Source organism: Mus caroli, unplaced genomic scaffold (assembly GCF_978045245.1).
Source record: "Mus caroli unplaced genomic scaffold, Mus_caroli_1 scaffold_16, whole genome shotgun sequence".
NCBI classification, from domain to species: Eukaryota; Metazoa; Chordata; class Mammalia; order Rodentia; family Muridae; genus Mus; species Mus caroli.
In genome coordinates this window covers 61940962-61956392 of record NW_028227271.1, presented here as the reverse complement: position 1 = coordinate 61956392, position 15431 = coordinate 61940962, and the positions used below count along the sequence as shown (strand labels likewise).

Genomic DNA, 15431 nt, shown 5'->3' with positions numbered 1-15431 from the left:
TAAAGAAAAAGCAGAACCACAGGAGAGCGATCAGCACTGGTAGAAAGATACTCATCATGCAGATTTTGACACCAAACTGCTTCACTTTAAATTCTCACTTTAATGGTCACTAATTCTTTCAGCTAAACCAACTTTTTGCATCATTCTTTATTTTAGTTTCTTCATCTTCCAACAAGGAATGAAAATATGACATACTTTATAGGACATATTTGCTTATACTAGTTAATATGTATGTAAGATTGCTTAACATTGAGCCAAGGGGACAATTAAAAGTAGAACTTAATTCAGTTTGTTGATCTGATAAATTCCCTCCCCTGACACCAAATTTGCCTGAGGACAAAGTGAGAGTGAGATTGCACAACAGGAGGGGCACATGAATAATTCATGATCCTAACTCCTTTATACAAAAGAGGAACTTGAAGAGGCAGGGATGCCTGATATGTCTGAGTGAGTGCTGTTCTCCACTGAGATAGGGAGAAGGAAAAGGCTTTCTCTGGTTTCAATGTCTCATTAGCGCGCCCATGGCCAGCAATCTTTTCTAGAGGTGCTCATCCCAGGACCCCTTTTCTGATTATAATGTTCATTGGGTGTAGGGATTCTTTATGCCCTGCAGCAAAACCAAGGCCTTCCTACTGCCTTTGAAAGTACAAATCTAGAAGGTCAACAGAGGACTAGTAAGCAATAAGTAGCTTATCTTTATAAGATCATCATGTGAGAGCCAGGGTGCACAACGGGGCAAAGCTCTTGCTACATGATCCTCAGATTCTAAAACAGCCTGAAGTCAATTTTCAGGAAAGGAAACCACAAACGTGTGAAACCAAGTTAGGAGGATATCAGAGCAAAATACCAGAGCAAACAGGAACTGAGCAGAAGGCTCCTTCAGCTCTTAAGTGAATCCTGTAAAGGCACTGAGTATTCATTTTGTAAATGACTCTGTGGCAGGAACAGGGTGCACTTTCATGGTTAGGTTGAAGCAAAACACACACAAGAGTTCAAATGTACACCATGTGAATACACACTTGATAAAGAAAAGTTTGGAGTGTAAACACCAATGACTACCACATGTTCAAAGGAAGATGAGAAGAATGCAGGGGCTTTACTTTGTAAAGCACAAGGAGGCCTGTCTGTGCATTCTCTTGTCTAATTGAGTCTGGTTGATAATTCTGAAGGATTTGTGATTATCTTTGAGTTTGTCTATGCTAAAAATATTCTTGCTATATGTAGTAAACTTTAATTGGCCTTTATGATGAATTTTCAGAGTTCTATTTTCTCTTTATTCATTGCCTTCTCTGTACTATCTTTCAGAAAGTACATGTTTCCCAGTCTTTGGAACATAGAATAAATTGCTACTTTTAAAAACTTGCAAAACAAAAATCTTTACAGATTGAAGATTAAAATATTAACAAGACTATTTTTTTCTCCACCACACCAGCACTTCCTTGATGAGAAAAGAATAAAAACAATATCAGAGAAAGTTTTGGAGTGACATAAAAATAAATAAAGATCCTTGCGCGCGCACACACTGGAGTCCTCTCTTCTACCACATGAATTCTGAGACTTGAAATCATGTCCGTAAGCTTGGTGAAAAGCACCTTACACTATTGAACCATCTCACCTGCAAGTGTTTCAGGGTTGGAACTTGTGAAACTGTTTGTTGCAGGCAGTAAGCATTCGGCATTAAATAAAGTAGAAAAAAAATTTCATTGTGTGTAATATAGGAAATCAATATTTTATAAATCAGCATGCTTGCTTTACATGATTATAAATGAGTCAATACATATCATGTTGTTCAGTTATGAGATCTAGGTCCCATTCCCTGTATTTCCTGTATATCTGATAGTAGTCTACAGAAAAAAAAAAAAAGTGTTTTTCAAAATCCAGGCAATTTATTCCTCCATTGCAATCAGCATTTAAGTTCTGGTTTCACTAGTTGATTATTAGTATCATTAGTCAGCGAAAGAGATATGAAGACTTTAGAGTTCAATAACTGTGTTAGTGAGAGAGATCAGAATATCTTCCTTACCTACATTCTTTAAATGATTTTCATAAATGTGTGTGAGTTTTAATTTTTTTGGTTGTTTTGTTTTGTTTGTCTAGGCAACCTGTATTTCATACAAACTGTTTTCTCTCTACAAAGCATCTTTGCCACTTCTCTTTAACTATTAACATGATTTACAACATCACTGACATAGATTAAATAAAGTAGAAATATTTTCACGTGCAAATTTCTTGCCTTGATAGAAATCAGCTACATCAGAATCGAGCCACATCTCATTCCAAGTTTCAGAATGGTATTACAACGGAGTCACACTGTCCACAGTCAACTGCACTGAAAGGCCATCTTCCAGTGCATTGGACACTACATTTCTGACAGTGCATTTGACACTATACTTATGACAGTGATAATTTAAAGGTATCCTTACTTTGTACTAATTTCCACTCAAATGTACAGGTTTATGCAGACTCATGCTAATTCTTGCTCAGAGAACCTGAAGCTTTCCTTTCAATTTACTGGTATCACAGATGCCATTATCAAGAATGCATTACCAGAGATAAAGCAAGACAGCTCAGAAAGCTCGTCAACAGTCAACAGTCACCACGTGACTATTTTGGTTTACACAAGTCATATCACAGTTGGTAGCTGCAGTGTTTATTTGAACTTAATGCTGATTAGGTTTTTTTCCCTGCTCTCTTTTTGCAAACCTAAATATACTCCCCCTCATTAAGGCACTCATAGCTTGTCAAGCACTCGTTGTTGTTACCAATAAACAAAAATGTATGTTTTCCCAAATCTCATGCTGACATATGCTCTTTGTTTATGGACTAGATTAAAGACTATTTCTAAAATAATCTTCTTGTTGAGTATGTGACTCTGGCCCTGAGGACATACCTGGGTCTCAACATCTGTCAGCTTTCGGGTCTGCTCTGCAGTCTGAGATAAGAGACTGGTTCCTATCTCAAGCATGGTGGCCGTGTGGTTTTGAACAGCATTCTGCTGTATCTGGGCCATCTCCGACTTCATATTTTCCACAATGTAATTCTCAAGCTGAAAGAGATAAAGGACAAGGCATGTTAGATTATAAGTAAAGCCTCCCCTGTTGGGGCATGCAGTGTTTACAAGGACAAAACAAGACACAGCTGGCAGAGTAGCCATCTGGCAGAGAGCCTCTGCATGTTGGGGAGTTGAGGAATGAAAGCAGAACACACACCAATTCAGCTGCTAACATGCTCTGGATACACAGACACATGGTAATCACAAATCATAATGAAAATTTTCACTTGGATCCCACTTTCCTGTTGTGGACATAATCTCATTTAACCCTCACTGCAAAGTGCAAAGATGTGAATGAGGCTGTCGGCTCTCTCTCTCTCTCTCTCTCTCTCTCATACACACACACACACACACACACACACACACACACACACACACACACACAGCCAAGAAAACAGAACCTGAAAGAGCCAGAAATAAACCAGTGAATGCAGGAAACTTAGCAAATAAGCTAAGGGTAAATCTTATTGCTTTGGTCTACCATGTTGACTACCCACCTCAGAAGAATTTAGCATCCTGTCTCTGTTTCAGGATCATAAATAAAGGCAGGTCACACTGGGAGAAAAAGACAGGAAACAGGAGAAGGGCAGGCATCCATGAAAAAAAGCCTTTGAAAACACTGAAACATCAACAGTGATGTACTGTATGACCTGCAGAGCCCAAGAGCTAGCTTTAAACATTCTCCTTGCTCCTTTAAAAGCTCAAAAAGAAGGCATTAAAATTGCAGTTCATAAAACACCATTTGCCCTTCTTGCTGTGGGTAAAATTTATTCCTTTATGATACCATCTTAGAGAACACAATGAGCATTAAAATGATAGTACCATAGGGGCCAATGAGAATAATTAAGTGACTGACTGGGGTGGGGGTGGGGGACTTGTTAGGCACCTGGGAGAATGAAACAGCATAGGCATTGCCTGAAGAATGCAGAAGCCAGCACTTCCCTGTCAGTGTGCTTAACTCTTCCCACCCCCCTCCCCACTACAGTGTGGTGACTGCATTTTATTACCTAATTTTTCAATGGGGAGCCTATGTCCCAGAGACATCAAATCCAAGGCCACACACCACACACACAGTCAGACTTGGACTTGAGCATGGAACTCCTTAACTCTCATACAAACACTTTTAACCACTTGGTAGCTCTGCCAAATCTTGCTTAGCAAGCTGAGTTTGAAATCATTAACAGCTATGTGATTTTTATTGATTCAGTGAACTATAATACATGCATAGTGTAAGTTCTATTGTATCATTATCATGCAATAAATGGAGTCTTAAGTGTAAAATCCCCTCTGAAACTTTGGCAGTTTCCTTTCTAACTCCAGCCATTGCATTTTTCTATTTATCTAACTTGACTCTGGTCCAGTTGAACAAGAATGAAATCACTTATATGATTGGTGATAAATTCTGTATTTATATTTTATCAATGTAAGTCTACCATCCTTCATTACAAATGCAAATTAATTATAAAGTATCTAAACATTACTTTAACAAAATATATGGCCTCTGGGTCAAATCACGAGTTTATTCTCATTAAATTACCTCATTTCAATGAACAAAGGCTTGCTTAGAACAGTGAGACTCTCTCATGTTGGGTTACATATTCCTAATGAAGGCCTTCGTTGTCATTTGGGAAATTATCTTTGCCTCTTTCAAGAGTTAATGCTTTGGGTGATTAAGCTATCACAGTTCTTGAATATGTTCATGTGTGAACCTGGAAAACTACAGTGCTTTGCTTTTAGTTTGCCATACAAGTTACTCAAACATGGAAAAGTATAGGAAGCAATGCCATTTAGCCCCAGTTTCACAATTCTTTACAAGAGAACCTCCTTTGCCCCTGGGATTCTTAAACTAGCAACATAGATGCTTGGTACTGTAGAGGTTCAATTTTGCCAGCACAAAAACAAAGTCAGCCTAAAAATAAAAGCAATGTAGGGGATGAAAAAACAGACAGAAAGCTGAGAGATGGGGGAGTCAGGTGATACAGATAGACGGAATGTTCCTAGCCACTGGATCTAGGCATGGTTTTAATCAGATTGACCTCTGGACATCCACTTGTAAGTTGCATGATCCAATAATTTCCCTTGAGCAGCTAAGGTATTTTTTTCCTTCAATCACATTGATTTATGCCTTAGCATAATCAAAAGATTATTGGCCTACTACACTTGATAGATGTGTAAAAGAAGCCTCTGACAGGCAAACATTAGTAGCCTGATCCTTTGTTGCCCAGGAAATTTGGGGCTTTTATGGAAATTCTATAAAATGGCATCTGAGTTACCATTGTGAAGACAACATCCATTTATAGCCCACATTGATAATCTGTCTCTTACATGGCAAACTTGAACTAAGCTCTTTTTCTTTATAGGATAAAATCGTACAGTGTTAAACTCAAAGAAATGTCCTGTGCTATGTTGTTTTAGAAGTGGAACAATGAAAGCTTAGGTACCCAACTCACCCGCAATCATTAAAACTCCACTTTTTTTTTTTCTTTTGCACTTTTGGGTTAGCATTCTTAACCATTCATCTATCAAGCCAGAACTATCTGGGGACCTTATGTACTTTACATTTAACTACAGATTCTCTGATTATTTGTCAAAGCAGCAGGAGATTTTCAAAATGCAGATGAGGCACAACATTCTAGAAAATTCCAACAAGACAGACTATATTCTAAAAACTGCCTTATAGCTCCCTGACTGAGCTAAGGAAGAAGTGCTTCTTAAAACATTGTCCATGCAAGAACTTCCTCTATGAAAACTGCTTGGAAATCATTTGCCATTAAAGAAGGAAGCAGAGACAACATGGAAATTATTGGTGTCACTAACACATTGTCTTAATTCACCTGGTTGATAAGTAGGAAAAGGACTTCCTCAGTTTAAAAAAATGTGATTTACAAGCTATTCCAACATTACATTGTTCCCGTAATGGCAGGGGGCAAAACATTACTCACTCAGGCAACCAAACTTGTACTAGTATGTCAGATTTCATGGTTTCAAGAAATTCAAATAATAATTTGACTTTCTAAGTAAATTTTCTTCTACTTCTGAGAATGAATTCACCAATCATTGGCCTCCATTACATTTAATGATTGATAATAATAAAATATCAGGGTTTTTTTTTTTTTTATACAATTGTCTCACAGAGAATGATTGCCAGTGTTTGTGTTGTTACAGACATGAAAGCAATGAGGTGCCCCAGGCATTGTAGAGAAGGACACACTGGGGTTACACCAAGGTTCAGCTGCTTTGTGATCCTATTGACCGGTCAAATGTTGACCACCACTCTTCACTACTGAGTTTTTCTATGAAATGCTGAACTTTAGATCATCAAATCAAAATGACTGTGTCATGACAATGTCTATCACAACCACAGGGAGCCTCCCAGTTCAGCTGTCTCTGGTGTAGAAATAAAGTATGCCCCCCACCCAAACAGAAATCCTCATTTAAGCTTCTGGGATGCATGTAACTCGAGTTAATTATTTTTTAATCAAATGGGGCTGCTATATCCAGCACTAACTGCCTTTTAGTTTGGAAAGTAATGGCACTCTTAAGTAGCAAGAACCAGATGCCATTGATTTAAAGGCTGAGGGGGAGGCTGAAGTCAAATATACAATGTGTGATGAATACGAAGCCTGCTTTCATCTTATCTCTAAACATTCCTCTAGATATAGAACTGTAAAATCCATGTCCATGCTCCCAATCAGCCATGTTCAGGAGGGATTTGTAACAAATTTGATTGTCTTCATCTATCCTCTGAGGGCTCTAATATAGATATTTACAGAAAAATAATGGCCACATCAAGGCTTAGTATTTTAAAAAACAGCTGAGGGGTGAATTTTAGCTGAGATGTCACGAACCACAAGAGCTGATGAATAATGTGGAGACATTTGAGTGATAAAGGTATTTGTCTTATTACCACTGTCAGTGTCTGCCTGCAGAGTTTTATAAAGAATGGTCCAACAAAGGAAGAAAGGGGGCATGCAGAATCTGGAGCAAATATCGAAATAAAAATCAATGATATTGCTTAACGTAAAAAGAATAGTGTTAACTTTATAAAGTGATTTAGTATTTATTATGAACTTTCACAAAAATTCTCTCCCTAGATTTTTCTACTAACGCTACAAAGGAAAAGCTAGTTCCATTTGCTTGTTTGAGAAGCAGAGGCCTTAGATGACTTGATAGAAATCGAAGTAAGCAAGGTCATCTACCTCCTGATGTTCCTGTACCCCCCAGAACTGTACACACTGGTCTCTGGTACATTGGTCGACGGGATGATTAATTTCACTGGTAGCTCATGAAGATCCATTTACTTGTGATCTATTTGGAAAAAGAGTATTGGAGGGTGATGATTTTCGCCCAGCTTTCCTACAGAGGCAGCCAAATGATTTTAAGGTGGGCTCAGAGGCCCTAGGCCCAGGTATCTGGAGAGCTTCATTTGCCAGCTATATTGATACAATTGTCATATCATGTTTGTTCTGCCCATTGCGTTATTCAGAAACTGTGTAAACCATACCAAGAGAACAAAAGAGCATAAGAAGCTTCTCCTGACGCTAAGAACGTTCCAAGATCTATCAGCATGTAACTCCTTCAGTGCTCACGATAGCCCAAATTGTGCTATTTTCTTAGTTCACGAGTATGACTAAGGAAGTACAGTGAGTTGCTTAGACTCTATATGCTGATGGCGAAGCAAGTCCATTGCCTTGAGTGAAGGCCAGAAGAGCTAGCAGGTTTTACTCTCTGAGTGAGGAAAAATCACCCGGTCAAAAACCAACACAGGGCCACCACTATCACTGACAAATTATTTAGCACAACATATTTATCTAAGGAATATGTGAAATAGAAGACAAACAAATACTGGGATAAAACTTGTTCAAGACAATTTTGGCATGTGTAATTTAAATAGTGTGCAGTAACTGATGACTATTATATTCTAAGAAATAAAGCAGTTGGTGGAAACGCATAATACCCAGTTAGCTATCAAGTCGTTAATAGTATTTTAAAAGATGAAACATTTTTTTAAAAGTCAAGGTTACAAGTTATTTTAATTTCTTTATAAATTACTTGTTTGTATGCAATGGCTAGCAGAGAAGTGAGAGGCAGGCTGTTTTCCATCGTGGCAGACATGAACGAAAATTCCTTAATAGGCTCAAAATCTTTGTTAATTCATGATCATGAGGACAGCCTCAGTGAGATTATGACATTTTTTGAATGTAGAATACATTTTCCAGCATGTCTGTTTTCAAAGAGTCTCTTCAAGTGACTTGCTCAAAGAATATGATTCCTCTATGTAAGCCTTAAGAAAACAATATTTTAAATCCTATAAAATCTGACAAAGGCATGTTGGCTTAAAATATGTTATAGATTAAGTGGACCCTCATTGAAACAGGGTGCATATGGTATTACTCAGTTATGGCCAAAGAACCATGGAACAAAATAGATGAGTAAATATGGGAAAACAATAAAAAGGTAAAGCACTTCAAAAAATGCCTTAAATGTTGATGGTTTTATCTAATACCATCATTTCATAAATCAGTGGCAATATTGAAAACTCAGCTATATCTAGGTTTATGGTCTTATAAAAAGAAATGGCTAAGGGCAACTATATTATTTGAAGGAATTTCTGCTATTAGATTTCCGAATATACAACTTAACTTTTACTAAGTTTAAGATAATTATCTTCCTAGACCATAGATATATTTAGCTAACATCCAAAACAGTTTCTCTCCTCTCAGTTGCTGTGTTGGCCTGTGTCTTGACATCCATCCTGTTAGTATCTGAGGCTCATAGGATAAGAAACTTCACTTTATTGACTCAGTGAGAGAAGTTCAAAGAAGTTATAGAAAACAAAGTGGCAGAGATCATTAATGTCAGATACCAGGTTGCAGACAATTTGTGACTGGGAAAATCAGTTTTATATTTGAAGGTTGAGCCAGTATTGACTCCCATATTGTTGTCCCACCTCACATGCCATATTAAAACCTGGCTCCGTGGCTTGCTTTATGTCTGCTGGTTGCTGGTTTGAGTCTCACATTTCAGAATGTCAATGTTCATGATCTAGACTCAATGTTTGCTTCTTGGCATTAAAGTCTTTCAGATTCTCAGTCATTGATCCCTATGAAGGCACTGATTGATTCTTATGCATCACTCCATGAGCAGCAGAATAGAAATTGATCTCTATAATTCTTCAAGCTCATCAGAATTAGATCCCATGTTAGTTCAGTGTAGATTAATCATATGTGTGATAAGTGTGTACTGTGAATTAAGCTTGTGCCCGACTTCACAAAGACAGAATCCAGCCCAGTGGGAAATAAACATGTACAAGTATACTGCCAGAGTTTACATTTGAACATCTACATTTCTCTCTATAAACATATTTATATCTGTCTACCAGAAACATATTCCTACATATTGATATTTAAAATGTGAGTGAACATTTGTTATATCACCCACAAAGAAGTATCCGAGTATTACTGAAACATTAGCAAAAGACTTCAAAGAACACCACAGAATCCTGATGAACAGATGCTCTTGCAAGAACTTTGATAATTGATATTTTAAATCAGTATTTTTGTTATTTTTGTGCTTTTGACAGAAAGTCATTATCCATTTGTTTAACAAAAAGAGAAATTACCTGAGTCCAGCCACATTTTATTGTCCTAGAACCTCTTTTACGCTCAGCTTTTCACACCATGAAGATATCATAGTTAAGAAATCAGTGTCTGCTTAATTTTCCCTCTGTATATTTTCAAAGGGCGATGATATGTGAACAGCATCTTAAGCCAAAAAGGAGTCAGATAGCTGAAGTTTATCCCAAGTCCAATCATTGATATACCCCACAATCTTTAGCGAGGCATTCAAAGTATTTGAGTGTAAGATCTTCATCTACTAAACAAAAGACTACTAGAGTTCTTCCAGTGCTTCCTGGGGTTTTCACATACCTTTCTTTAGAACTCCTGTTGTGAGATACGAGTCTGTACAATTTCAATTAGTTTAATTTATTATAGAAGAAAGAAGCAGGGATGAATCTATTAATATCTATAAAATGTGTCCTACCATGTCCTTATTGGCACTACAGAAGCCATGGTACCAGAAACACAATAGAAAAGCCCTGTGTCAACTCCTCAGAGCAGGCACATCTGTTTTAAGATAAAGAGTAAGAACGTCTGAATCTCTTAATCCCCAGGCACCATCCTGTCCAAAAGACATTCATTGTCCTTTTCCTACACAATGTGTTTTTCCTTCTCTCTGTGTGTGTGTGTGTGTGTGTGTGTGTGTGTGTGTGTGTGTTTATCTCAATGAAAAATACTACTATACCTATCTGCCCTCTGAGCCACAGGCAATCCTCCTGTCAATTCTTCATTTTCTCCAATCAATCTCTTGAAGGTAGCCTGGATCTGTGCTCCCACTGGCTTACTCCCTACATTATCCCTTTATCCTCACAGCCTTCAGCTGAGGTCAGACTCATCATTTTTCTTCTAGATCTGTTAATGACTACATAACTGGTCTCTTGACTCCAGATTTGCTTTCCTCAATCCATCATCCACAGTGTAACCAGAGGGGGTCTATCTAAGCACAAACTTGGCCTTTTCATTCCAGGCTTAAATGCTTTTAATGGTGTCTGCTATCTGTCAGTCAAATCACATCACTTTAATCAGCATAGTTTTTTATTTGATTTCTTTGACTAATTAAATTTGTGTATGCATAATATGTGTGTGCAGTATACACACATGGAGCTGTATGGGTGTGTATAGAAGCAAAAGTTGGCTGTCAGGTGTGCTTTCTACCTTGTTCCCAAGAGACAGGATCTCTCATTGAGTTTGGTGCTAAGGAGTAGCTAACAATCTCCAATCATCCCTCTGTGTCTGCCTCTCACAGCATTAGAGTTATAAATGTACGTGCAAACACACATGGGATTTTATATGGGTGCTGAAGATTCAAACCAGGGTCTTCATACTTACATAGCAAGCATTCTTAACCACTAATTTACATCCCTAACACTTTAATAGAAGATTCTTGATACTCTGGAACATGTTTTTTCTTCTTACCTCAATCTTACACTATAACGCATCAAATCTCTGGCTATTTATTGCTCACCAAATATTACTTTGTTTTGCTCTGCAAAATGTTTTTGTAAAAGACCTTGACTAAAATTTTTGGTCTACCATACTTCCTGTTCTTTTGAGCTAGGGCTTGTTGTTGAAAACACAATTCAATTTTCTCCTCTATGAACTCTTTTGGACATATAATAGTATACAAGTAAAAGATGAGTAAATCATTAAAATGCACAAATGAAACAATATGAGCCAAAATTTTGCAGAGATATCATTGAATCCATTTTGTTATTGACTATCTACTTCTGGGAATGGGGCCTTTCCTTAATTGTGGTTTATATATCCAGCAAGGCTCCATTGAAGAAAAATAATATTTACTTTGTTTCCTTTGCAAAGTGCTTATAAGTTGGAGATAGCTTCTTGATTAGGAATGGTGAATGGGACAAATTCTCTCTCTCAGCACCGCGACCATGGCTAGCTTGAACATACTCTGTTCATATTGCCACAGTCTCTGGGATTTCATATGTGCATCAATCTGAAAGACACTGTTTCCTTGGAGTCTTCAATCTTATTGGGTCTTACAATCTTTCCACCTTCTCTTCTACAGAGCTCCCTGAGCCCTGATGAGAGGTGTTTGATGAAGACATGCCATTAGGATGGAGTGTTCTAAATGTTTCTCATTCTTCAATAGATATTAAACTTCTATATATGTGTATACCCATATACATATACACATTGACATACACATACATATGCATATATGCATATACACATATGTGCACACATATATATGTATACACATATATATGCACACATATATGCATACACACACACACGCACACACACACACATGCCTGGAAAACCTGAGAGGTGGAAAGTAAGGAAGGTCACCAAGAGGCTCTGACCATACATGGGGAACTGTGATTGCTAAAGCAAACTGACTTTCCTAACCACCTCCTGGAATTTGCTTCTCCGGAAATCAAGTGATAAATCAATAAGAAACCAGAATGCCACTGAGGCCACACAGGGAGGACAGGAACTCGATGCTAGATTTTCAATATGATTCATGTTCAAAAAGGTATTTTCCAAGCCGGGCGTGGTGGCGCATGCCTTTAATCCCAGCACTCGGGAGGCAGAGGCAGGCGGATTTCTGAGTTCAAGGCCAGCCTGGTCTACGAAGTGAGTGCCAGGACATCCAGGGCTACACAGAGAAACCCTGTCTCGAAAAACCAAAAAAAAAGAAAAAAAAAAAAAAAAAAGGTATTTTCCATATTTTCAAACATGCCAAGCTATTTATGCTTAATAAATGCATACGAATACAAACACACACATTTATTGTTTGCATGTATTCTCATAATTCTAACCTACATGTATGTGACTCTATATTCATGTTTCTTAGGCTCCTTTCTATGTAGCATTTTGTTTTTGTTGTTTAAGATCCAATAAAAGTAATAAATACGTACTTTCCTGTGGAATATTTGCCGATGGTGTATCGTTTTTGGTCTTTTTTTTTTTTTTTTTTTTTTTTTACAAGAGAGAAAAAAACATGGAGTTGGGTAGGTAGAGAGAAAAAGGGTAAGGGAGAAGAAAGGGAAGAGGAAAAAATATGATCAAAATATATAAAATTCTCAAAAAAATTAAACCTTATAAATATGTGAATTACTGAAACATTACATAGTAACACACAAATATGTACAATATTTTATAACCAGTAAAGTTTAAATATTAAAACTTATAAAAAACTTAATTATTATAGATGATGTTTGTTAATCTTTAGTGGCAAGCCCAATATGCTTCCTTTAAAGCTAGCAATCCTATTCCTAAACTCTTAGTTTATACTTAAATGAAAAGAAAGTGGAGGAACCACAAAATAGCCTAGCATGCCTTGTTTTTCTAGCAGTAACACATACTATACAAAATGCATTCTGGTTTACTTAAACAAAAAAGCAAAGTATCCACTGTGAACAGCAGACCACATGTGCAGAAAATAGGGTTATGGGGATAGATAGGTAAAATGGAGAAATTCTATTTCTAAAACAAAATTTCTACATAAAAATAATTTTTCCAATGACAAGTAACAGAAATGAAAATAATAGTGTATGATGGCTATTTTTAAGGGAAATTACATTAAATGAAATATTTCAGGACATACTGTGAAATGTACTCTATATCTATATATAGTCTTCATCTAGGGATTTGTAGATTTTTTTTCAATAACATCACTGGTAAGTGAAAGGTTGCCATCATTTATCTCTGGTATTTTGCATGAAATTTAAATGGTATTGGTTCTTAAATCAAACTTTACTCCAGTACAACGTCCTGGTTCCACCTTCTGACATTCAAAAATGTCTTTTCCACTCATACTATTTCTTTTCATAAAATAAACCCTTCCATTTGTTGTCTTTATCCTGCAAGATGTATCTTAAATATGAAGCTTCAAATTACTCTTTCTTCAACTTACACAGGCAAAAGAAATGGTACTGTTGTGTGTGTGTGCCCAGGTTTTTATGTGTTTTCTCCTACAATATGGGATTACTTAACTGGACTTGCCATAAGCCTGCACAATCATAAAACTATCAATGACATTATATAGGAAACATTCCAAGGCATAATGTGTGAGGTCCAACTCTTTCTTCTTCAATCATATTTTTGGGTAGTTCTTATTTAAATTGCCCTTGGGAAAATAGGATGAAACTGGCCATTTAAAGAATAAAAATAGGAATAATGATTGCTGACATCTTATATATAGTATAAAAATACACATTTTTCTCACTTTGATCAAAAGACTACAGACCCTAGGCATCATTTGTTGTTCACACAGACAATTTGGTGCTCTGGGACTGTTTTCTAGTATACTATATGAGCTAAAGTTGACATTGTGATAAAACATGTGTGCATTGTGTAGGCACACATGCATACATTCATCTATACAAATACAGCCTGATGAATACTTTTAATGTTGTTCATCTGTTCACCTTCATAGGGCTGACCACTTTAGATTAGATAGCCTATCAGTTGCTCTCCCCTCAAGAAGGTTGATTATACTTCTCTAGGTAGCCATTAATTGCCTGTACAGCCTTTCCTCTAGGAAGGGGCTTGTGAGTTTTTCCCACCCATGTTGGCATGGCCAGCTGGTGTATTGTAAGTCTGATTGAGGTATCCTTATTGTTAAGATTTCATGTGTGTCGATCACCTGTCAAATACAAAAGACACTATTTCACAGCAGATGTCCTGATCCTCTAGCTATTACAATCTTTCTGACTCCTTCTTCTGTGATCTTGGAGTCTTGGGTGTAGAGGTTGTGTTATAGAGGTAGCACTTTGGGCTTGGCATCCCATGGTCAATTGTCTGTATTTTGAACAAATGTAGAATTCTGCAATGGTCTCCTTCTGCTTAAAAAGAAGCTTTGATGGGAGACTGGTGAGAGCTACACTTATCTGTGGCTATAAGTATGAGTATTTAGAACATATTTAGGAGTTATACTAGTTCCTAATCAAAAGTGTGACCTAGCATGGTAGTTGTCTAGTTTTATAAGTATCAGACATAAATTCCTCCCTACTGAGTTGACCTTAGGAATAATTAGAAATCTGTTGGTTGCATCAAGATATAAATGCTACTATTGTGCCATTAAAAATCTTTCATGCAGCTTATCATCCATTACAGATGAGTAGAACTATTAATTGCTCTTTTCCCTTGGCAAATTGCACGTGTCTTTCCAGTGCTATGAACTTGACCTAAGGAAGAAGGCTTCCATAGGAGATATAGCATTGTTACTATGACTCTCCTGTTGGAAATATGTGCTGACTTCAGAAGCAGGGTCTTCCTTCAAGGTCTAGAAAGCAACCATAGGCAATGGCAATAGTTTATATTATGTTGGAAGCCTTCAGTGTCCTAATCAACAGCTCAGAGGAAGTTTTTCAAGTCTGGTACTGGAGCTCTGGTTATATAGTCTACAACTCTTACAGAGAGCATTATCTCCCCATGGAGCTTAACTTCATTCAAACTATGTGTACATGTTTTTAAATAAGCATAAAATTGTATGTTTCCTTATGTCTTTTTTTAATCCTTAGTATTATGTATTCCCCCTTTCTTCCTCTGTATTGGCTTTCTTCCCTAGAGATATTTTTAAAATCATATAGTACCCATAATACATTACATGGGGCTACAATATAGTCAATAAATGTTTCATTTTGACATATCTGCTTTGTATATTTTATCTTTTAGTAGGAAACAAAGCATTGCATGGATGACCAGCATGTCTTCTGCTACTCGGCCAGAAATAATCTTTATTTTAAAGTTCAAGTTTGCTTTTTACTATGCAAGTACATACACAAAGT

The 15431-nt window shown here is 37.0% G+C and overlaps 1 protein-coding gene across 4 annotated transcripts in view; it reads right to left on the bottom strand.

The window, feature by feature from the left end:
* The window catches only part of Angpt1 (angiopoietin 1), a 241844-nt gene that overhangs the window by 102661 nt on the left and 123752 nt on the right, over positions 1–15431 (bottom strand). For all 4 annotated transcript variants that reach the window (XM_021183364.2, XM_021183365.2, XM_029469437.2 and 1 more), the window contains one exon: positions 2891–3046. In XM_021183364.2, the coding sequence (XP_021039023.1) occupies positions 2891–3046 (156 nt within the window). The remainder of the gene's footprint in view (positions 1–2890; positions 3047–15431) is intronic.